General features: G+C 52.2%; 1 protein-coding gene across 2 annotated transcripts in view; it reads left to right on the top strand.

Moving 5' to 3' along the window:
* ANXA11 (annexin A11) overlaps positions 1-22,693 on the top strand; it is a 42,226-nt gene extending 19,533 nt beyond the window's left edge. Inside the window, exons 2-15 of one of the 2 annotated variants that reach the window (XM_017654314.3) lie at positions 4,580-4,642; positions 6,626-6,738; positions 7,648-8,022; positions 9,352-9,439; positions 9,680-9,774; positions 10,470-10,583; positions 12,488-12,578; positions 13,035-13,114; positions 13,260-13,316; positions 15,976-16,069; positions 18,894-18,989; positions 20,032-20,090; positions 20,282-20,404; positions 21,931-22,693. In XM_017654314.3, the coding sequence (XP_017509803.3) occupies positions 4,588-4,642; positions 6,626-6,738; positions 7,648-8,022; positions 9,352-9,439; positions 9,680-9,774; positions 10,470-10,583; positions 12,488-12,578; positions 13,035-13,114; positions 13,260-13,316; positions 15,976-16,069; positions 18,894-18,989; positions 20,032-20,090; positions 20,282-20,404; positions 21,931-21,990 (1,500 nt within the window). In that variant the 5' untranslated portion in view covers positions 4,580-4,587 and the 3' untranslated portion in view covers positions 21,991-22,693. Of the gene's footprint in view, positions 1-4,579; positions 4,643-4,743; positions 4,861-6,625; positions 6,739-7,647; positions 8,023-9,351; positions 9,440-9,679; positions 9,775-10,469; positions 10,584-12,487; positions 12,579-13,034; positions 13,115-13,259; positions 13,317-15,975; positions 16,070-18,893; positions 18,990-20,031; positions 20,091-20,281; positions 20,405-21,930 lie in introns of those variants that run through there. The other variant, XM_017654313.3, reaches the window with a different exon arrangement.
* The last annotated feature ends 1,422 nt before the right edge of the window (positions 22,694-24,115 follow it).

Below are 24,115 nucleotides of genomic sequence, written 5' to 3'. Positions count from 1 at the left end.
GCGAGTTCTCCAGGTGACTCTCGTGCATCATGAGGCAGTGGAACCCAGTAACCCTGTGTGACCTGTGGTTGAGCAGCATCAGCGCCATCTGGAAGCATGCTGAAAATGCAGATTTGGGTGCCTGTTCCAAACCTACTGATTCAAAGACTGTGGGAGGGGAACCAGCAGTCTGGGTTTTAGGAAGGCCATCAGGTGATTGCTCTGCAAAGTTTCAGAAGAGAGGGCTGGACAGTGGCAGGTAGATGGCCCCAGTGCAGAAGGAAGGGTGGTGTATGTGCTGCAGCGTGCCCTCGGACCAGCAGGACCAGAAGTTCCAAAGAGGCTGGTTTCTTAAGAATTGCAGCAATCCCTAAAGAGACCAGCTGCCTGCTGTGCAAGAGGCTCTGTCCTGTGAGTTCCTGTGTCAGAGTGCCATGAACGCTGCTGGCACAGAATGGGGCACATGCCCTGGCCTGTCAGAATCGCTGCAGCAGTGTGGAGCATTCCCACCCAGGCACCTTTTCTCTTTGTCAAAGGGCAGGAGGAGGGGAAAGGCAGTGGTGCAGAGGTGTGGTCCTTGTGGATGACAAATGAAGGCAGATGTGCTGAACTGTAATTCCCTGTCATCCCCTCTGTCATGGAGGGCTGGACAGGCATTGGGAGGGGAAGGTGAGGGTCCCCTGGCAGCCCTGCCCGAGTTCCCCTCCAAGCAGAACAACCCCGGGTTGCCAGGGAGGACTCCATCAAGAACAGCAGGCCCTGGTGGTGGCCTTTTTTAGAACAAGCAGAGGCCAAAGTTACCCAAAGACTGGACCTGGGTTAGATTTCTTAATTTTCACCAAAGGAGGGGAAGAACATAGATGGTGAGTCAGAGAGCTCGTGCAAGTCCCTGCAGCCCCCTAGGACATACGGCAGTTGGTTATTCACTGGGACTTATGAGGCTGTGTTGCTTTTCTCCTGGGGATTATTACATGGATAAACTGGAGAATCTCTAGGCACAGGGGACGTGTTAGAATCCTCACTTGATGGAGGTTCTTTTTGTACTGTAGTGAGTGAGATAGGGGAATGTGTGCCAGGCTGTGGTAGAGTTAGGAGCCAGGGTGGCTGGTTGAGTGCCTGTACCCACTGTTGTCGGGCCGGGGAGTGGTCAGCACCGACAGTTCGGGGGTGTCCATCATTTGGCCTTGTCTGTGTTAGTTACTTGGAAGAATGCCAGTGCTGCCGTGCTTATCAGATTGGTGGGTACAGAGCAAAGCTGAGAGTGCTGAGGTGTTTGGTGTCGGTCAGAATCTCCGGTGATCTCAGGCTGGAGCAACTGCAGAGCAGCAGGGAGAAACTCACCAGGAATGCACACCAGTTGTGCAAATTCTGCACAGCGCCCAAGTGTGCTGATCCAGGGATGGGTCTACGGCCAGGGGAGGGGTGACAGTCCTGCCCTGCGCTCTTCAGACCACACCTTTGGTTCTGAAGAGAGCTCAGAGAAAGAGAAGGGTGTGGGCTGCAGACCTGAAACTATTTCAGGCAGGGAATGGTGGGGAAAAATGAGCCTTTTTCTCAGGAGAGGTGAAGACGGGGTAGTCTCCTGGGGAGGGGGAAGAGCTAGGGAGTCACATGCTTTTTGGACAAGGGATTAGACTGGTCTGTGGGGCCGGGGCAGAGCTCATGGCCGGGGGACAGTTTTGAACTCTGGTGGGAACTCTGCGAAGCCCTCCGGGGAATGAGTGCCATCACCAGGTGAGTGGGCCGAGGCCGGCCTGCGGTCCTACCCTGGGCAGGGAACACTAGTGGTCCAGGTCTGAGCCTCATGGTATATTTATGTAATAAAGCTAACCTCAGGCTCAGAGCCCAGCTGCCTTAGACTGAATGGACCCTGTGTGAGTTATTCAAATCTTGGAAGAACAGCCATGGCCTCAAGTGAGCTCAGAAATCCCCACCTGAATTGGGCCTTTTTTAAAGTTGTTTTTTGAATAGGCAGTACATGCATGTGGCAAAAAAAAATGCGATATAAATAGTAAGCTTCATTTCTGTCCCCCGTTTTCCCCTCCAGAGGCAACCAGTGTTACCCAGTTTCTTGTTTATCATTCCAGGGATGGTGTGTGTGTGTGTGTGTGTGTGTGTGTGTGTGTGTGTGTGTGTGTACACACATGCCACTAAATTTGTATGTTTGCATTTCTTTTTAAAAATATGTTGGCTTAGTATACACATAGTCCTATGCCATGACTAATAACACAATCATTTCATATCCCCATATATAGAGCTGGCTGACTCTAAAAATACCGACAGAGTATCCATTGTATGGATCTGGTGTGATTTATTAAACTGGCCTCTTGAAGATGAATGTTCAGGGGTTTGTTTTAGCAGATAATATCTCACAGTAAAATCCATGTCCAAGTGTCATTTCACACAGGTGTATGTGTGTCTGGGAAATGGATTTCCAGAACTAGAGTTTCTGGGTCAAAGAGGATCTTTTTAATTTTGATGTGTCTGTATTTTTCATTGCCAGTTAGTTCTCAGCATGTTAGTGAGGGGACTCATTGTGGTGCCTTTCCTCTAAATGCTTTTCACATCATGTGAGTTTCTCTAGTGGCTTTTGGTCTTTTTTTTTTTTTTTTCATTGTAAAACCTTTTTCTTAGTCATCATTTCTGTTGTCTTTATGTTGTTTTCCTTACTTGTTTCTTACTGTCTTTGGGGCTTGGGGCCGCCTTTACATTTACATCTTTGGTGTGTCTGAACTTCAGTGAATGGAAGTCATCCCCGGCTTTCCTTTTAGTTTGGTTTCCTCCCCTGCCTGCCTGTGGATGGGGCCTTCTGGTTTCATTCCGCTGGGAGGAGACCAGGCTTGGGGTCGGGGCTCAGTCTTTGGTGCCCAGAGCTTCTGCTTTGTGGTGGCCTCCAGAGAGAAAGGTGTCAGGAGCGCAGCGCAGCTCACCCTGTTCTCCCACAGAGCAGTTTCTCTTTTCCTATCAGAAGGTGTCTGGCCCACCCGTCATTCAAACTGCCGGGCTGTCTCCTCATCAGTGGGGTCTGGGAGTTCAGGCAGCAGTGTCAGGCCAAGGGCAGGGCCTGGGAGGGCTTGGTGCTGACGGCTCTTCAGCCACAGGAAGATGAGTCAGACTGAGGGTAGCACCTTTGGGGCCCTCAGCCACCACACCACAGCACGAAAAGGAAGGGATCTTTGGCCCATGCCAGAGGTAGCCAATGTTAGCTCTCTCCCAGGTCCCGAGGCCATGATCTGGCCTTCTGCTGCTTTGCCTGCAGTCACCTCTAGACACATTGACAAGACAAATTACCAGGCCTGTAGGGCTGAGAACCAGGCTCAGCCTGTGGGGACCAGTGGCACCTTAAGAAAGCCCTTCGGCTTCAGACATGCCCAGTTCTCCAACGTAGCTATGAAGGGCAGCTAGAATCTTGTAGCCATGGATAACAGTGTCTAGAGCGATGAGTCTCAAAGTGGAGTCCCCAGACCAGCAATATCACCTGGGAACTCATTAGAAATATAAATTCTGGTTCTACTGGCTCAGACTCTGGGTGGAGCCCAGCAATGTGTTTAACCAGCCACCCGGGGGGCTTGGGTGCACACTGCAGTTTGAGAACTAGCTTTAGGCCCAGCATGCAAGGAGGAGCAGCTCACCTGGGGTCAGCAGGTGTGATTGAAGGGGGCCTACAGGTTTCTTCACACTCTCACTTGCCCTTTGATGCCTCTACAAACTACTGCAGCCACTGATTAGCAAGAGTAGGTGGATTGTATGACAGTCTCTAGTGGCAAGTGTCACAGCAGGTCTGTGACCCACCTGGGCAATTTAATTGGCATGGGACACAGCAGAGGGATCTGTGTGCAGAGGGACTTTGTGAGAGCAGGTATCCCACCCAGCACCAACAGGCAAGAGCCCTGGTTTCCAGGCCCTTCCACTTCCTTACTGCTTATCTGTAAGTCATTTGTCCTTTCTGTGCTCCAGCTGCCTCACCCGTAGAAACGGATGGGTGCCTCCTCACTTGCCTGGATATCAAATCTGGGTCACATGAGACTTCTGGAGGTCTCCTCTTGATCTAGGAATGGTGGCTTCATGCCAGATTCCCTTGCCAGATGAACCAGAGATTGGAGAATGGCAAGTGTAGCTTTGGACAGATCAACTTCAGAGGCCCCTCTGGCTGGCTTGGGGCCTGTAGGGTGGGCACAGGGAGACAGGGGCTCTGGCTTCTCCTGTTGCTGCATGGATGGTAAGGACAGTGAAAATACAGACAAGCAGACCTGGACCCTGAGAAGGAGGCCCTCCCCACCCTCTGAGGTCAGAGGACAGCATATACACACAGCATCTCTTGTCAGCAGAGGTGGGAGTAAAGTGTGGGTCAAAGGGTTTTTGAAGGAAACCCACTGGCTTGGGGTGGTGAGTCCTACAGTGGTGAGGCATGGGCATGGGCCTGCTGCTCCATATTTCTGTTTCTTGCTGGGACCTGGCACATAGAGGGTGAGCTGGGTTGCCACAAGTCAGGGCTATGCAACTTCTCCTGCTGGGGCCTAGCTTGTGTGTGTTGCTGTTCTCAGTAAGGGTGGTGGGAGCTCCCAGCAAGGCCTGAGCATGCTTTCTTCTTCTCTTTCAGATCTAACCATGAGCTACCCAGGCTATCCTCCACCCACAGGTGGCTACCCACCAGCTGCCCCAGGTAAGAGGGTCTAGGGCTGAGCCTTGGAGCAGTAAGAGTGCTTTTCAGTCATTTCCTCTCTTCCCATCATCCCCCCACAGTGCAGCCAGGTGGGCTGGAGAAGAGTATGGACCTGAGGCCAGGAGAGGCCTGGGTTTGAAGCTGCTTCTGGAAAGCCAGGACTGGACCAAAAACCCGGCCAGAACCCAGTCTCTTGCCTTACTTGCTGCTGGCAGCAGGCCAGTGCCTTCTTTTCTCTGAGACTCAGTTTTCTCTTTTGCAAATGGATTTAAGTATCTGCCTAACTGGGTTCCCTAGATACTAGCAAGATGATAGCCAGGCAAAGCCTCTGGCACTGTGTCCCCCAAAGCATTGTTAGGTAACGATTGCCCCTTGTCACTTTTCCTGCCCTGTGCTCAAAGTGCATGCTTTTGCAGTGGCAGGTTCCTGCCTGCTAAGGGAGGAAGTAGAGGCCGTCAGATGTCCCAGCTGCAACTGCCAGAAGCTGTGGACCAATAGCAGTGAGGCTGCTCTGCAGTGAGGTCACCAGATCTCGGACCCAGCCACAGAGCTTCTCTTCATCTTCTTTGGCCCTGGCCCCTCTTGGGTTCCTGAAATGAGATTTGGTTCCCATAGTAGGAAGGGAAACATGGGGGCTTATGGAACAAGGGGGAGAAAAGGGACCATTCTAGCTGGTCATCCTGAGGTGGCCTGAGCTACTCTGCTCCTCTCCCTATGAGACCACCAGACACATTCATTTCCCTAGAGCCGAGGTCCTTGAGTCCAGATGGCCTGTAGGCCATTTGGACCCCCTCCTATTCCCTAGGTGGGAACCAGGTCCAGAGCAAGGAGATGGCTTATCAGAGGCTGAGCTGGGTGGGCCCTTCCCTCAGAACCAGCCCCGGCTCAGATTGGCCAGCACTGGCCTCATCACTTCTGCTACGAGTCCTACTGTCCCTGTCCCAGCACTGCCACCTCTGTCAGCACCTGAGCAGCAATAGCGGGAGCAGGTGGGTGGTTCCGGGAGGACTCCTCCTGAGTGTTATGGAGTCCTGGAACTGAAAATGAAACCAAGGGCCTTTTCACTGCCATGGACAGGAATGCATCTACAGGCCACCGGCTGGCCCGCACGACGATGCTAGCTGCCAAGCTGCTTGTCACAGAGACAGCAGTAACACAGGACACTCACTGGGTGCCCTGCAGTGACAGCAGTAACAGGACACTCACTGGGTGCCCTGCAGTGACAGCAGTAACAGGACACTCACTGGGTGTCCAGCTAAGCCCCGCACAGCATTAGCTCTGCTAATGCTCCTCACAGCGATTTGAGGCAAACACTGATTATTGTCCTCGCTTGTTAGCTCAGGAAAGTGAACTTGAGTGGTTGGGTGCCTCGCCCCAGGCACACAGCCCTGTTCTGCTGCTCTCAGAGCTGGGGCTTTTTACTGCTCTTGTCCCTTACAAGGGCGGGGGTCTGTGCCTTCCATGACCAGCCCTGTCTCCCTCCATCCTCTCAACCTGCTTCTCCCTGCCTCTTATAGATTTGGAATCGCAAATAGCCAAATCCGCAGGACACTGGCCCCAGCTACCCTGCCTTAGCGTCAGCCTGGCTTCTCATGCCCCCGAGCTCACCACTGTCCGGGGCTCAGCGCAGTGTCCCCAGATGACTAGTTTTATGTCTGTGCTCCTGTTCCATGGTGGTGAGCCCAGTAAGGCAGCTCTGCCCTTAGCCCTCCTACCTCCATAATTGCCCACAGAAAGTCTTAGAAGTGATTGCTGAACTCCGCCTTCTTCCCCAGAACGAGGAAAGGTTCCCTCTTCACTTCCTGTGGCAGCAGGGTTTTCTTAGATTTCCTTGCCCGAGTGTTTTCCATGATCTGTAGTTCTGTTCTCGAGGCCCTGCTTGGCTCTGCTTCTGTGACCTGGGAGCTTGATGCTCTGCTTTTTCCTGTTGGGGGCCACCTCCCGGGGGCCCGACAGGGGATGAAGGGCCTGTGTTGCTTTCAGGTGGCAGTGCCTGGGGAGGTGCTGGCTACCCCCCATCCAGCATGCCCCCCATTGGGCTGGACAACGTGGCCAACTATGCAGGGCAGTTCAACCAGGACTACCTTTCAGGAATGGTGAGTCCAGCCCTTCTACTGGGGCTGCTCCTTTGGGTCACACCTGCACGGCCAGTGGGACAAAGGCTACTGGCTTCTGTAGCTTCGGAGGTGTCTGTGTGTTTACCTGTGGGCACTGAGTGTGGGGAGCTGCATCTTAGGAAATAGGGTTTTCATCAGGGCTCCCACCTGCTCATGGTCCCTATCTGTGATTCAGTTTTACCATCTGTAAAGTGAGGGGAAGGGAGTGTATTGGGCCACATGGGCCCTCAGATGCCTTTCAGCTGTGGGAGACTGGCTGGGGGGTGGGCTCTTCATGGACTAGGTACTGAGCACCTTCTGTGTGAGCTCAACATAGGGCCAGGGTAGCTGAGGTGACGTGTGTGTGCTGGCACATGCTGTGTCCTGGTATCCACACACACGTGCCTGTGCATAGGGGTGATACTCTGGTTGGCTGCCTAGTAGCACAGGCCAACATGCTACTTTTATTTTGGATCTCCTTGTAAAATAGTGTATTTTATAACCTAAAAACAAATGTATGTTCAATGTAAATAGGGCAACTAGTACACAATCTCGTTTGTGCTTGTCCTGTTCTAGGCACTGGGGGTATGTGAATAAAACAAAACAAAAATCTCAGCCTGGGAATACTTCTCTACTGAGAAGAGACAATAGCCATAATAAGCCTTGTGATGCTAGAGCAAATGTGGGTCCTTGGGCACAAGAGCAGGTAGAGGGGACAGGAGTGCAGGTGGAGGGGGTGTGGGACAGGGGCTTCAGGTTGGGTGGCCACTGAGCAGCTGGCGGTGCTCGGACTCTGCCTAGGTGCCGAGTGTGGCTCCTGGGAGGCTCAGGGCAGGGATGGCCAGATGGATGTAGAGCAGCCGAGCCTCCAGGGCCGTCGGTCTTAGGCTCTGCTTTGTGGATTTTCAGGCAGCCAACATGTCCGGGACATTCGGAGGAGCCAACATGCCAAACCTGTACCCTGGGGCCTCTGGAGGCGGTTACCCTCCCGTCCCCACTGCGGGTTTTGGGCAGCCTCCTTCTGCCCAGCAGCCTGTTCCTCCGTATGGAATGTACCCACCGCCTGGAGGAAACCCACCCTCAGGGGTGCCTTCATATCCACCATACCCAGGAGCCCCTGTGCCTGGGCAGCAGCCCCCAGGGCCCTACCCAGGGCAGCAGCCCCCAGTGACCTACCCTGGGCAGCCGCCAGTGCCACCCCCAGGACAGCAGCAACTGCCGGTGCCAAGCTACCCTGGATACCAAGGGTCTGGGACTGTCACTCCTGCTGTGCCCCCAGCCCAGGTGAGTGTAGCCCTGTGCTACCTTCAAGCCAGGCCTGGGCCCCAAAGGCCTGAGACGTGGCCCAGTGTCCTCTGCCAGCCAAGCACCGGACAGGGGAGGGTTCCATCCCCCAGTTACAACTTCTTTTAGCAGAGTGTCACTTTCTCACAGATTGCCCACCCCCACTTTATGTTCCAGAAGACCTGAGGGAGTTGCCTCTCTCCCCACACAGTTAATGTTCCAGTGCACATTGGGTCTGAACGTCCCCTGGCTTCTCTTCATTCCTCTTGTGTAATTTACAGCCTGGGTTCTGTGTTTAAAAGAGAATGCTCAGGCCACTGAGCTCTAGGCTTTATGCCCAACGGCTCTTAGTCAGAGTCCCCTGATGTGGCCTCCCAGACTCTCCAAGTCGCCTTTGCTTAGGGAACACTTCTGGCAGCTCCTTCAGGGCTGCTGTTGGCTCATTTTGGAGAGGATGTCACATTGGCAGAGCCTAGGATTCACTGTCATGGTGACATGGCCAGCCAGAGTAGTGCAGGGCTAGTGGTACGTGCTTGACTGTGTTTAGGCAGAGGGTTCCCCCAACTGCCCTCAGGCCCACCCATCCCCCCACCCCGCCCTGCCTTCCATCCTCCCTCTCTGCCGTCCCCCTTATCTTTCCTCTGCGTTTATCTCCACTCTCTTAAAACCATTGTATACTAGCCACAGAAGATGATTTAAATTAGAGACAGTTTAAGCAAAAAATTCAAGTTTGCTGGGGGCTGTAGCTGTCATGTCAGGAAGAAGTTGTGCAGCCAAGCAAGTCATAGAGTGGAAAACGGAGCAAGGAACCCAGTGCTAGTCCAAGTGGTAGTTAGGCTACATGTACCATTGTGAGGGTTGGACACTTGTGTCCCCCTGGAGAGAACGCCTTTTTCTGATTTGCACAGCTGTGATCTGTGGACCAGCCAGGCCCCGTTTGGAGGACCTGATGTGTGCTCATGTGTCCTGTGGTGGTGAGGCATCAAGCAGAGGCCAATGGCCCCTGCCCCAAGGCCTTCCCTTCATCAGGAACCTGGTCCAGCCCTGGAAGACATGGGCATAGGGTAGGTTTTCAGCATCAGGACTCAGCTGTAGGTGGGCTGCCAGCCATGGGAGCCAGGCCGAACTTCAGTATTACAACCAAGGACAGAGAACAGTCATATTAGGCCCACTCTGTGCCCTAATGTGCATAGAGGCCTCTGTGCTGTTGATTACAGGGTCCTTCAGGTACCTCAACTTTTAGTGAAAAGGTCATTTCTGGAGTCTCGGGTGGCCAATCTCACATCTTGGGGGATAGAGCATCTTACTTAAGTCTGATTGTCCAAACAGTTTAGAAACCGAGGCACCATCACAGATGCTCCCGGCTTTGACCCCTTACGAGATGCCGAGGTCCTGCGGAAGGCTATGAAAGGCTTTGGTGAGAACCCTGGGTGGCTCAAATCCTGACTGCCCCCGATTCCCCAGGCAGTCACATAGTGGCTCTTTGTGGGGCTGCTGGGTGGAGGCAACCTGGCCCCAGTGGTGGTGGAAGAGAGGGGGAACATGAGGCTGAAACTGGGATGCCCAGGAGAATTGGAGGGCCCGGGCCAGGGAAGTCTCCAGCAGCAGAGCAGCCCCATGTCCCCAATCCTGCCCATGCCCACTCTTCTTCCTGCAGGAACTGACGAGCAGGCCATCATCAACTGCCTGGGGAGTCGTTCCAATAAACAGCGGCAGCAGATCCTCCTGTCCTTCAAGACAGCCTATGGGAAGGTACATGTCGGGGTGCAGTCCTGGTCTTCCCCAAACGAGGCATATCCTCCAGCACAGTCCTATTCACCCCCGCTTTTCCTTGGGGCCAAGTGGTTCTAGATCTTCTGGATGGACAGCAAGGTCCATAGGGCATTTCCTGCTGCCCATCTAGGCAGTGGCCTCTCGGCTGGTGGCATCTTCTAAAGGTGAAGGACCCTCTAAGGGAGAAATCCCAAAGTCCATAGAATACTGAGGTTTGATAAGAGATGCCCACAGATGTGGGTTGTAGCCCTGGCTCTGCCACCACTCACTGGGACCATAGGCAAGTTATTTTCCTCTACTCCCACACTGCCCATCCCTGCCCTCTGCATAAGGCTTAGCTGATAGGAGAGCTTTGAAGGGAAAGGCTTTCAGTTCTAAACAAATGAACTTTGGGCTTTTGACTCTTAGATGGGTAAAAATTGGATAAATATTGAATAGATTGGTGTTCTAACCTAGTGCTTCTCCACCTTTAATGTGCTGTGGATCCCCAGGGAGCTAGTTCAAATGCAAACCCTGGTTCTGCACGTCTGTGCTGGGGCCTGAGACTTGGCTTTTCTGCCAGGCCCCAGTTAATGTAGATGCTGCCAGTCCTCAGATCTAGGACATTGTTCCTATTAATCACCTTCTGTGGATTCTCAAAATAGATATGTGTGTTTGTTTGAATATCCAATCAGGATTTGATCAAAGATCTGAAATCTGAACTGTCAGGAAACTTTGAGAAGACAATCTTGGCTCTGATGAAGACTCCAGTCCTATTCGACGCTTATGAGATAAAGGATGCCATCAAGGTGTGTACATGTGTGTACGTGTGTGTGTGTGTGTGTGTGTTCACATGTGTGGACACACAGCCCAGGTAAGTCCTGGACCACATGCTGTGTCTTAGCCCATTCATTAGCTGCTGTTGTGAGGGGGCTCCTGGACCCTCTTGGGTTGAAGTCCAAGTGCTATAGAAAGAGGAACTTCCAGTGGCTTCTCTAAGAAGCAGGTGAGGTGTCGTTCATCATCAGGGAGCATCTAAGTCTTCATCTACCATGGTGGGAGCTGGAGTTGTTGAGGAAGCTAGTGATACAGTGGTAAGAAGGGAAGGATCATCCTCATTCATCAGGACTCTGTTATTAGCAAAGAGCAGGCATACCTTGAGGAGTTTCCGCAAAACAGGTGGAGAATCAGTTGTAAGGATAAAGATGAGCAGCCTGGCATAGAGAGTGACGGGGATGGACAGGGCAGGACTTCTCTCGTCTGTGCTTCTTGAGTGTCCTCTTCATTCTTCCATCTGCTGCTCAGCCTATTCTGTGTCTGCTTGGCAGGGGATCTCTGCTGGCCCCTTTCTGTTTACCTATCACAGAGTCCGCCACAGAAGAGACCAGCTGTCGCTGAGTCCAAATTCCACATAGGGGGCATGTTTGGTTGGCTTAGTTTGGGTTCACTATCTCCCCCCAGGCCAATCAGTTATGACCAAGGGGAAGGTCCTGTACATTACGGACAGTTCTGTGGCTCCCGAGACCCACAGCAAGTATCCTGTGGATGGAAAGGGGCAGCTCCCATGGAAGAGGGAATACTTGTGTATTGAACAAATACCCCAGAAGGAATGTAACATTCCTCAGAGGCCTGACAGGAACAATGACTTTTCCTGCCCCCAGGAGGAGAGGCAGAGCACTCAGTGTGGAGCCTGGAAGGGAGAGAGGACACCACTGAGACACACCTGCCGGCTGCTTCTAGGGAGGGGGTCAGGAGGCACTTGGGGAGGGCACCTGCAGAGTGACCCCCCAGCCCCCACCTCCAGCCAGCTTCACGGGGGGTGGTGCTTGTGGGGTGCTGGAAACAACACAGGTTTGGGGTCAGCTGTCACTGACTAGCTGTGTGTCCTTGAGCAGCTGTGAAGTAGGAAAGTGGGTGCTCTCTTGTGACGTGAGCACAAGCAAGATGGCTAAAGGAAGCTCTTTGTAAACTTAACAGTAGAGGTAACCATAATCATAAAAACAGTAACCCTGTGTGTGCTTCCTGCGTGACACACACTGTTCCAAGTGCTTTACACATGCAACACAATCTTCATCACTTCCCATGAGAGAGGGACTAGCCCCACTCCCCTCTGTGGATAAGCAGCCTGAGGCAGAGGGTTAAGTAATGTGCCCAGGGTCACATAGCTAGGGAGTGGCTGAGCTCATAGAAGCTAGGCTGCTGACCTTGTCCTCTGCCTTCTCCGGTCCTGACAGGTGTGTGTCTCTCTTATCCTCGCTGCTGCTGTTTTTCCCTAGATGTCTCCAGATGTTCCACGGTCCACTTTAGGACTCTGGTCTTTCCAAATGTCTACTCTCTAACTTTAAACCCATTTTCTCAGTTGTTTCTCATCTCATTCATAGACTGAACTTGGAGTAAAACAGATCCACATCTCAGCTCATGATTTACTGTGTGGCCTTGGACAAGCCTCACATCTCTCTGATTCTCAGTCTCCTGGTGGGTGGGATGGGGGTGAGCCTTCCTGTGATCTCCACTCATTGCCATGTTGCTGCCATTCCAGTACTTGCCTGGGCTGTGGAGGGGAGCTTGGCTACACAGACCAGGAGAGCGGCAGCATTGTGGCGCTCAGGGTATCTGTGTCACTGCTTCTGTTGCTGGGAGGGCAGAAGCATGCCACTTGCTCTTTCCGGTGCTGTAAGAAGCTTGTAGTTGGTTGTGGTCTTTGCCACTGCAGGGGGCCGGCACCGATGAAGCCTGTCTGATCGAGATCTTCGCCTCCCGCAGCAACGAGCACATCCGGGAATTAAACAGAGCCTACAAAACAGGTCAGGTTGTCCCCAGCCCTTTGCCCTCTGCCCTCTGCCCTCTGTGGATCCCTGTGCTTTCAAGGCCTGGGCCCCACCCTCTCCCAGGGCCTCTTACTCTTTTCTGGCCTTCATATTGCCTCATCTACTGTCACTCCCAACACATGGACTTTGATCTAACACCCAGCCCTGCCTGCTGTTTACACAGGGAGCAGGTGAGGAAGGAAGGGAAGCCTGGGGAAAACCTCTTGGGTGTGGTTAGGGCCAAGCCTGACCAGAGGCCAGGTCAGCCTAGAGGTCACAGCCCCTCCTGGATCTTCAGTTACATGTCCTGAGAGGGCAACATGGGTCACCTGTCTCCTTCCACCCAGGACTCCAGGCCTTTGTCTTGCTAGTGCCTGCTGTTGACTGCAACTGCAGTGGGCAGCTTTGTCCACAGGGCTACAGGCTGGGCCTTCCCCCGCATCTCCCTTTTAGAATTCAAAAAGACCCTGGAGGAGGCCATCCGAAGTGACACGTCAGGGCACTTCCAGCGGCTGCTCATCTCCCTCTCTCAGGTACCTTTCCCATGATGGACAGGGATGAATAGAGCGGAGAGAGGTGGGTCTTTGTGCAGTGTGGAAAAGGAATAGGAGGGAGTGGGTGGGTGTGCAGCTCCAGGGAGTGGCCTGGACATGGACTGTACAACCTGCTTCCTTTCAGGGCAACCGGGATGAAAGCACAAATGTGGACATGTCACTCATCCAGAGAGATGCCCAGGTGAGTGTGATGGCCAGGCCAGCCTACCTGGCCTTCCTAAGTTGTAGGGGAGGAGGTCCCTGCATTCTTGCTTCACAAGGGAAGAGCTCTGGGGTGGAAAGAGCAACCTATAAGGAGTGGGTTCCAGTGCTGTGAGTTTCATACTGGCTCAGCTGCTCATCAGCTGTGTGGCTTCGTGCATCACCCTACCTCTAGGCTTCGGTTTCCCCATCTATAAGCAGGAACATGGGAGTTAAACAACAGTTGGTAGATCAGTTATGGATGTGGGGTTTCATGTGAGTTGGTACTTTTCCAGTGTTTCATTGCATATACAGTTAAGTTTGCAAATGGACAGAATTTACACATGCCTGCTAATAAGCTTTGGAAGGTTTGAGCCTAGAAACCAGTTGTCACCCGAGTTGTGCAGCCTTAGAATTCTGCCCTCGTCCCTGTCCTGGTGTGAATTGCAGACAAAAGGGGAAGAGTCTCTCCATTTTCTCTCATTGTTCAGGCATCTGAGTGCCTCTCTGGAGGAGTTTGGGTTTCCTTCCCACTAATGAATTCAGCCCACAGCAGTTCGGGCTGGAGAGAGCTGCTGCTACCTGGTGGGAGGCAGGTGACCAGACCTCTCTCCCATCGTTGCACCTGCCCCTCACAGCATGGCATTTGCCAGGAGCTGCCATTGTACCCTTTTCTGTACTGATGGTCAGGTGGAAGAGGACCTCCGTGGAATGCCCCTTGTTAGGGATTGAAGAGAACCGCTCTTCTGCTCTGGTCCATTTGCTTGCCACATGGGGGAAACTGAAGCTCAGGAAGGTTGACCATTATGCCCAGGGAAACCTGGAGGCAGATGGAGGCAGAGCTTAGCTAAGGGCCCAGACTCCTGGCTCTGTTCTCTGTGCCCAGACAGCACACAGACCCCCTGGTCCCAGACGCTGTCCTTCAGGGCGTGCTTTAACATCTCCCTGACTTGAGATAGCCATTCCCATCTCTGGACTCAGGGCTGAGCATCCCTTAAAGCTCTCAGGCTCTGGCCCTTGCCCCAGTGGGAATTTTCCTCTTCCTGTTTTCCGGTTTCCTGTAGGCCATTTCCTAGCTGAGGCAGAAGTTGCCTCAGCTTCCAGATCTCATGCCTGCCACTCTGTCTTCTTAGTTCTGGACTGTTCCTGCCTCACCTTGGTCTATGGGATCTCTGAGCCCCTGATGGCCCCTGGGTATTGGTGCCTCTAGATCTAAGAGCTGCCCCCTGAGGCCTTGGAAGGCACTTTTTTTTTTCTTACGTAAAGTTGATTGACAATATTATATTGGTTTCAGGTGTACAATCGAGTGATTAAACAATTATATACATTATAAAATTCTGCCATGATAAGCATAGTTATCATCTGTCATTGTAGAAAGGTAACAGTATTATTGACTACATTCCCTATGCTGTACTTTCATCCCCAAGACAGATTTATTTCCTAATAAAAGGTTTGTACCTTTATATCCCCTTCACCTATTTCATGCATCCTTCCACCCCACTTCACTGTGGCCACCACCAGTCTGTTCTTTGTGTTTATGAGTTTGTTTCTGTTTTGTTTTTTTAGATTCCACATTTAAGTGAGATCACATGGTATTTATTTGTCTTTCTCTGTCTGGCTTATTTCATTTAGCATAATACCCTCTAGCTACATCCGTGTTCTTACAAATGGCAAGATTTTATTCTTTTTTATGGCTGAGCAATATTCTATTGTAGACGTGTACCACATCTTTGTCCTTTCATCTATCAATGGACACTTAAGCTGTGGAAAGCACTTTTGAGCCATCTGGTGCAGAGGTTGCAAATTGGCAAACATTTTAGGCTCAGACTTTAAAAAATTTAACAGGCAGTGCAAATTCGGCCCATTTATAAAGGTAATGGTATATGCAGTGAAACATGGGCAAAGTACCTGCCACATGAAATCCCACATCCATAACTGTGATCTCTCAGTTGACATATTACTTATTGTCTCACATATTCCCTCTTATATATAGGGTAGCTACTGTTTAATGACTGGGAAATTTTACATAGAAGTCTGGATTTCTGGCTTCTCATGAGAAATGAATCTGGCAACTATGAGCCCGTGCTCCTCTGTCACAGTGCTCAGCTGGTGCTGAGAGGTAAACACTCTGTGTGGTTAGCCTTGGTCCCACCACTTTCTGGTTCTATAACTGGCCTGTTCTTCATTTAAGTTACCTACCTGGTCCCTTTACGCTTTCAATTTTATGACCTTGGATCTAATACAACATTTGCATTTTAGAGACGAGGAAATGATGCTGAGAGAGAGCCAGTGGCCTGCCTAGGGTCCAGGGGGAAGTTAGTAGCAGAACTAGGAATCATTTGTTTTCTCTGCTGTTCCTCCTTTGGTTGGGTTAAAACTGTTCGTTGAGTCCTAAGTCCCAGTCCGTCTCACCTCTCCTGGCCCTGAGTATCTATCCCACCTCCAACCTGGCATCAGAATCTTCTGGACTGTCCAGTGAGGGGACGTGTAGATGGTGTCCAGGACCTCACAGCAAGTGGAACACAGTTGAGGCACTGCCCCCAATTCCTTCTGCTTTGGGCCTGCAGGGCCTGGAAACTGCCCAGTTCCCCTGGGTGACCCAGGCCTGGTATCTGGGATGGGCCTGCATTGCACGTCTGTCTTCCCATCTGTCTATCTAGGAGCTGTATGCAGCTGGGGAGAACCGCCTGGGAACAGATGAGTCCAAGTTCAACGCGATTCTGTGCTCCCGGAGCCGGGCCCACCTGGTGGCAGGTAGGGTAGTCCCAGGCTTCCTGGTGGCCAGTTAGATAAGGGCAGACAAGGTGTGGTAGGGAAACAGCTTGCAGGGACACTTGGTAGTTCCACTCTGCACGGAACTTTCATGTCCTTAAAAGAGCCCCCTGGTGGTGATTTACAAAATAGTATCAGCTGGCTTCTGAGCGTCTGCCAAGTACCTGGTTCTGGAGGAAAGCAAAGGAGAAGGTGGAGGAATGCTAGCTTGTTTTGGCTGGTATGTTTATACACTAGAATGTGGAATACTAGAGTTGAGAGAAACTTCAAGAGAACCTGATGGATGTGTTCTCAAAGTGTGGCATTACAAAACATAGTGATTAATAATATTAAGTAATGTTTATTTACTCACTCATTCCAAATATATAAATGGAACTGCTGCCATGTGCCAGGTCATAGTGGAGGTGTGGAGAAGCAGTAGGTTACATCACTATGGAATCTCTGTGCTCATGGGGTTCACATTCTTGGTTGGGGAGAAGGCAGTAAAAAATTAAAGGAAATCTGTACCAGATGGCAGATCTCTTACAGAAAAACAGTAGTGTTGGAAATAGGGGTAGGGAGTGATGAAGGGGTCGGAGAGGGGTGCTTGGAGTAGTCCTCACTGAGGTAATGACATTGGGCTTAAAAACATGAGGACATTGCAGGTGCAAAGGCCCTGAGCAGGGGTCTCCCAGGGTGACCAAGATACAACAAAGGGGGTTGGTGAAGCTGGAGCAGATGGCTTGCATAGGAGTAGGAGGTGAGTCCTGGTAGGAGGTCCCAGAGATGGTAGGAGGCTCTGCTGACAACTGTATAGACTTAGGTTTTCATCCTGAATAAAACAGGAAGCCACTGGGGTGCTCTGAGTGGAGGAGGGATGTGACTGAACACAGATTTTGCAAGTTCCTTGGTTGTTGAGAAGATTTAAGGATTCAGTGCAGAGCAGGAATATAGTGAGGAGGCTGCTACAGTAATCAAGGAAGAAATGAAGGTGGCTTGGGCCAGGTGGCAGCGGCCGGTGGTGAGAAAGGGTCAGATTCTGGCCTGTTTGATGATGATTTGGACGTGGAGTGTGAGAGAAAGAAAGGAGTTGAAGATGACGGGAGCATTCCTCTGGCCTGGCCAGTAGAAGAATGGTGGGGCCCTGGACTGGGATTGGGAAGCTGAGGCCGGAGCAGGCCTTAGGAAGGAGAGAAACCGGGAGCCCGGGCTGTGGGGGTCTCAGGAAGGCAGCCAGATTGTGAGTCTGGAGGTCGGGAGGAGTCTTGGCTGAAGGTGGAAGTCTGGGAAGTGTGAGGGAGGGGATGGCAGGTCTCGGGGGTTCTGGGACTGCAGGCGGTCCCCTTGGGAGGAAGCCCGCAGAGCGAGTGGCCTGAGGACAGGCCCGACCGCTGCACCCAGAGGAGGAGCAGAGCTGGAGGCCAGTGTGTCAGCACGGCTTGTGTGCGAGGGCGGCTGAGGACTGAGAATGATGACCACACTCAGCAGCATGGGCCGGTGGCACGGGTGAAAGCCCAGGTCCCCGCTCTGCGTGCACTAGGTCTTGTGATCATGCAAACGGGTGCTCATCTCCACATACCACAGCTGAGCAGGCAGGCACAGGGTGATGGGGAAGTGGGGTGCCCAGCTGGTGACGTGGCAGAGGCCGGATCTGAACTCAGGCCATCTGGCTCCAGACACACTCTTCAACCTCTTCATTATACTCTAATGGGGCAAGAGTGAGCATATTTTCACTTTAGCCATTACTTATTTTAATGAATATAGGATATCTTTATCAAACCCATGGTTTCACAAACACTGTCACTTGGGAGAAAAGAGGTGCTGATCTGAAGGGAATATTATGTAATGCAGACAAACACAGATGCGGAGGAAATCATGACACTGATATGCAAATGAAAGAAGTTTGGAGAACACTGGCGGATACAGAGACCCGGGCTGGGGAAGAGGGGTTTTATGCACAGGGTCAGAGCCAGAGGTAGGACTCAGGTCTCTGTCGTACCCCCTACCTCTCTAGGAACTTAAGCATACTTCCCAGGGTGCTCAGCCTATTCTGGGGTGAGATGTGGTTGGATAGGTGTTAGCTCACAATGAGACTGAGAAAGACAAGACTCAGTCATGGAATGATGGAGAAGGAATGGCGAGGGTTGGAAGTCCAGGGATTGGAGGAGAGAGGTAACATTCTGTTGGTGTGTGTGTGTGTCGAGGCGGAGGGGTTGGGGGGTGTGGGTACTGGGTGGGCTATTAAGGTGTGAATTGGGTAAGCAGTCTGGTGAGGGGGTCGCATGACCTGTGGGGTGAAGGATGTGGCTGACTGAGAGCCAGGCAGACACGGTCAGCGGGGCCATCCAGGCTGCTGGGAACACAGTGAGAGACTGGGTTCTGGGAGTGGGAGAGGCCTCTTATCATGTGTCCTGTATTAGTTTGTCCAAGCTGCCACAACAGAGTGCCACAGATTGGGTGACTTTAGCCATAAAGACATACTGTCTCACAGTTGGAGACCTGAAGCCCAAGGTGAGGGTGTCGGCAGGTTGGTCCTGAGGCCCCGCCCCTTGACATGCAGAGGACTGCCCTCTTGCTGTGTCCTCACGTGGTCTCCTGTGTTTGCATCCCCAGTGTTTCCTTGTGTGTCCAGATCCCTTCTTAGGAAGACCCCAGTCACACTGGATGAGAAGCCATGCTGAGGGCCTCATTTTAACTTAATTACCTCTTTAAAGACTGTGCCTCCAAATTCAGGCCCATTCTGAGGTACGCACAGTTAGGATTCCAGCATGTGAATCTGGGGGGACAGAACTCAGTCCATAACATGTCACTTTTCTCTTCCTGCTAGTCTTCAACGAATATCAGCGAATGACAGGCCGAGACATCGAGAAGAGCATCTGCCGGGAGATGTCCGGGGACCTGGAGCAGGGCATGCTGGCTGTGGGTAGGTGTCTGTGGCTCGCCTTGCCTGCCCACCTGCCCTCTGGGGAGGGCGGGCATGTAGTGTTCAGGCTGCTCGCCCATTCTCTGGCTGAGGGGTAGTGCAGTGAACCACAGGATCCAGGATTGCTCGGTTCAGCATACCCGAATGGTGGGAAGTCAGACTGCTTCCCAGTTCTCTGCATAGCTGTGCCCCCTCCGTCCTGGAGGTGTCCTGCTTAGATTTCAGGTGCAGCCATGGGGAGCCGCAGCGTGGTATTAGTGGGAGAGCAACCAGCTGCTCTCCCAGAGGAAGGTGACTCATATCCAGCCAAGTCTCCTCTAAAAATACATCCCCCGGGCAGTTGTCAGATGTTAGTGATGGAACCACGTGGAAATATTTTTACTTGCAACAGCAAAACAGGCCATTGCTGAGGAAAGCTGGCTGGGCTCCCAGACGATGGCCTTGCTGCTTGCAGTGCCCGTGCCTCTAACACAGGACCTAATGGGCCCCAGGACCCACCCAGGATGGGTTGGGCCCCCACTCTGCAGCTGTCTCCGCTGCTTCTTATCCGCTGCTTCTTATACCACCTGGGAAAAGCCACGTTTGCCCTGCTTTTGCTTTGCTTTGCTTGGAGCTTTCTGGATGGGGAAATGGTGACTCCTCACTTCCCCGAGTGCCCCCCATGGTAGGTGTCGTGGCATGAGAACTCCAGGGAGACCCTCATTCCACTCGGCCATCCTTTCTCCGTGAGGGTCATGGCACCCTCCGCTGTCCCCTCCCGCTGGAGCAACAACATCGTTCCACATGTCCAACTGCGTTCCTCCCTACATAGCCCCCGTCTCCACTCAGTTGCCAGGAGAGAGGTTGGGTTGGTGCCCGTCTCTGCGCGCTTCTCTTCCAGAGAGCTGGAGCCGAGGTCATGGGCTCACTGAGCCTAGAGAAGGGGCTGGAGGAAGATGGCTAGAGTGATGGGTGTGATGGCTCACCTTCTGAAAGGTGTGCTCCATGCCCTCTCGAGCTAAGAGTTTTCTACAGATCGAGTTACCCTGTCTTTCTCTTCTAGTGAAGTGTCTCAAGAATACCCCAGCCTTCTTTGCTGAAAGGCTCAACAAGGCCATGAGGGTACGTAACTCCCACGTGCAGAAGCCTCAGTGGGGGGTGTCTTAGCCCCACCTGTGTGCAGGGACCTTGCTCAGGGTAGAAGGCATTAGACAGCCACACCTCAGCTAAGAGGATGAGGAGGGGCCCAGAGTGCCTGGGGAGATGGGTGGCAGGGCGACCCGTCGCCCACGCCCATGATGGACTCTCTTCAGGGAATGGGCACGAAGGACCGGACCCTGATCCGCATCATGGTGTCTCGCAGTGAGGTCGACCTGCTGGACATCAGACTGGAGTATAAGCGGCTGTATGGCAAGTCGCTGTACCACGACATCTCGGTATGGGCCCCTTGGGGTGGACTGGGCTGCCTCTTGGTATACCACTCACCCACGGACCTCCCTGGCGACCCCAACATCCCCTTCACCCCGAGCTGGACATGAACTCTCCTAGGGTGGCCTCCACTGCACGAGTGTCTTATTTATGGACCACACACTTGCTCTCTTCAACCCTCACTTGTCCACCCAGTTGCCCACAAACAGATTGCAAGCACCTGAAGGTAGGGTGGGTCTTGACCCTGCTGTCACCCCCACCCTACATCCCCAGCAACCAGCTCTTCTGCCACTCTGTAAATGGATGGGGGAGGGGTCCAAACTTCTGTATCAGAGAAAACAGGACCTCCCCACCTTGGTGCCTGGCCCTCAGAGTTCTGTGCCCCGCGATACTGTGATGTGTCAGTAAGAACTCCCGGTCCACGGCTCCCTGCAGCTCTGCTCACTCACGAGTGCCTTCTTCACTTAGCTTCATGGACAAGGCAGCTAGGAAGGCAGTTGAGAGCCAGTGCCCTGGGGTCACACCACTTGGGGTCCAGTCTAGCTTTTTTCATTGCTAGTCATGATCTCATGGAGCTTCCTGATCCCCGGTTCCACCATCATTAAGGCGAGTTCCCCCAGGAAGTGTTGTGAGTCTTGAACAGGTGGTCTGTGTAAAGCATGTTGGGTGACACACTAAGTGTCTAATGAACAGTAACTACTCTCCCATCGCTGTGTGCCAGAGCCAGTCTGACAAACTCTGTTCCTGTCTGGGTGCTCTGCCAGGTAAATTCTGAACTGACATCAACCTTGAACGGGAAGTCACTGTGACCAGGTCCTGATTTCAGATGCACTAGCATTTGACACTGAGCGTATCACAGAGAAGCTCAGCTCCATTTCCCTGGCTCTAAAAATGATGCTGTTGATAGCAGAGAATTAGTAATTATTCACAAAGTATCTCCTATGTGTCCACCAGCTACTGGAAGAAGCCATAGGCCTTGCCCACAAGGAAGGAAATGATAGAAGGAAATTAGTAGAAATTGGCTTCGTGTGGTCTGCACTCCTGAGTTAAGTGGGGGGACTCAGGTGGAGCAGAGAGCAGTGCAAACTGGGATGCCAAGTAACAACACCCTCCCCTGGGCAGACCCATCATGGGGGTCACATTTCCCAAGCCAGACATAACACTGTGTTAACGGTATAATCCCGACTTAGTGCCATGAAAATGCACTGGGAAAACCCACTAACCCAGGTGGGGGCTGGTTGGTTTATTCAGTTGTTTTAAACCTTGCTGTGTTTGTTTACTTTTCAAATTCTGATTTGATCATTGGGGTGAGTGCAGCTTTCTGTTTTTTAATGGGGGCGTTAGGAGAGGTGGAACTGCACTGGCCGACATTTGTGTCCCAGTGACAGAGCTTGTGAGCTTCTCACCTGCTCTGGACCAGCGCAAGGGAAAGGGGCCCGCTTCTCTGTAAGGGCACTCAGGGCAGAAAATCTGGAGGCAGGAACCTGCAAATGCCCACTCCTTTACCTGGTCTTCTCTTTGTTTCTGTGACCAGGGAGACACTTCAGGGGATTACCAGAAAATTCTGCTGAAGATCTGTGGTGGCAATGACTGAGCTGTGCCTGGTGGCTTACTTCTCTCCATCTGCCAGTGATGCCAGAAAAAGGTCGAAAGTATGTCCATTTGTGTCTCACAAGTCCTCAAAATAGCACCCCCAGGTATCCCAGTGCGGACCATCTGCAGAGCCTCAGCCGGGCCCTCTGCCCGCCCCTCCTGATCTGTGTTTCACGCTTGCACTGAATAACCTGGGTGAGCTCCAAACTCTCAGATGCTTTTCCTTCCCAGCCCTTACGGCCTCTTGCTGCTAACGTAGATGTTTTATTTGAGTCATGCAAACATTCCCCTTGGCTTGCGGCTGAGACTCTCGGCTTCATCTTAGTTGTGTAATTTTGTATTTTTATTTGGAGGCATTTTTCTGTAGTCATTACCAGACAGGTGCATACAAGTCTCTTTGCTGTGTACACACTTGGAATGAAAGAGGCTGGGTGGGGGATTACCATTCCTCACTGAGGAGGAAAAGGGAAGGCCTTTAACAGTGATCTGCACATCTGCTGAGAATGTGTCATCAGCTTTGTTATTGCCAAACTCACTCCTTTTTAGAAAAGAAAACAGAAGGCCAGAAAGTCATCTGTTCCTTCTTCCATGTAAAACCATGAGAACAAAGCCAGCTCCCTGCCAGTGACAGGGCTTCCTGGAATGTGCCTTAAAACTGAATGTTGATAGTCAAAAACTTTCTAAATTAAAGTCTGCCAGCTCTGGTATGTGTCCATGGTGCTGGTTTGTTTTCTTCTGCTTCAGGATCCTGCCCATGGCTCAGGGATTCTAGCCTTAGATAATACCTGGCGAAAACTCATACGACTTTAAATAGAAACTTATATTCAGGAAACCTTGAGTAAAAGTAATTTGCAGGGACCCCGGATCATAAGGACATGAGAAGGGAGGTGTCTGAAATCCAGGCCCAGGGCCCAGTGCTGAAAAGGTGCAGAGATCTTGATCAGGTGCAGGCAGTAAAGCACACCTAAGGCGAGGAGGGAGAGAGTCGTCCTTCACCTGGGTCCTGAAGATGGAGCACAGGTGAGGGTGTGTGCAGGCTCTTAGGGCAAGCTTTGAGGTGGGGGCTAGAGAGGAGGGTGGAGACGGCCCAGAGAGGCAGCAGACCAGCGCTTTCCCTCGGGACCCTTCAGTTTAAAAGGGTGCTCCTGGGTGTGGTCATGGTGGGCCCTCTGCCCCTTGGGTGGAGGTGTCAGGAGAGGATGAGTCCAAAAAGGGTAGTTTCAAAAAATCACCGTGTCCTATCCAGAAGCTTGGAGCTTGCCTTCCTGGTCAGGGGTCTCCACTCATTCCCTTTCTGACCTCCTCTGTTGGAACTAGAGCATCCAGACACCTGGGGGGGAGGTTGAGCCAGCTGGGCCTTGGCAGGGGCCCCAGGCTTATTCACAGAGTAGACATCTGCCTGGCGCTTCCTCCTGAATCACATCGCTAGGAGGCAGGAAAAGACCCAGTGTAGTTTTCCCCAAGAAAGATGGCCTGTAGGGCAGAATGTCTCCCCATCTTTCTTATTCTGAGCATAACGGACAGGGTTAACAACAGGCACAGAGCGGCTGTGAGCTGGACATAAGCTTGGTCTACCTACGCCTGCCTTCCCCAGCCAGAGGAGGCTGATGTGGCACTGGAGCCAGTGCAGGCCCCACTCATAACTTCAACTCTGCCTCAGTTTCCACTCCTGGAGCTTCTTGACCAAGACCTAGCATGCTTGCCCCCCTGGGGCAGCCTCCATCCCCCTAGTAGCCAGCAGGGACCTTCCTGGTGGGATGGGCTGCTTGGCATTACACCATGTGCCATGAACTCAGGCTGACCCCAGTGGCCTCCTGAGCTGTGTCAGGGCCTAGATTCAACCCGCTCAAATTTCCATGACATTACTTTGCCTTGTCTACCCCAGGGGTTTTAACCTGGTGTCCAGCAGGGAGTATCTAACATATACCTGCATTTACTTTGGTCCCCAGAGTCTTTAGGCATTGGAATTTGTTGCCAATATTTAAGCATTGAAAAGCTTCATATTCTAAAAAATCCAGAATTCTGGTTTCTCTTGGAAAACCAGAAATTCTGGCAATACTGGCCCAGCATTTCTGCATAGCAGGAGCTTCTGCAGCCAAGTTTTAGCAGCCCCATTTTAAGCACAT

The sequence above is a fragment of the Manis javanica genome, chromosome 7 (assembly GCF_040802235.1).
Source record: "Manis javanica isolate MJ-LG chromosome 7, MJ_LKY, whole genome shotgun sequence".
Taxonomy (NCBI): Eukaryota; Metazoa; Chordata; class Mammalia; order Pholidota; family Manidae; genus Manis; species Manis javanica.
The sequence above is the reverse complement of the archived record's forward strand: the minus strand, read 5'-3'. Positions and strand labels throughout refer to the sequence as shown.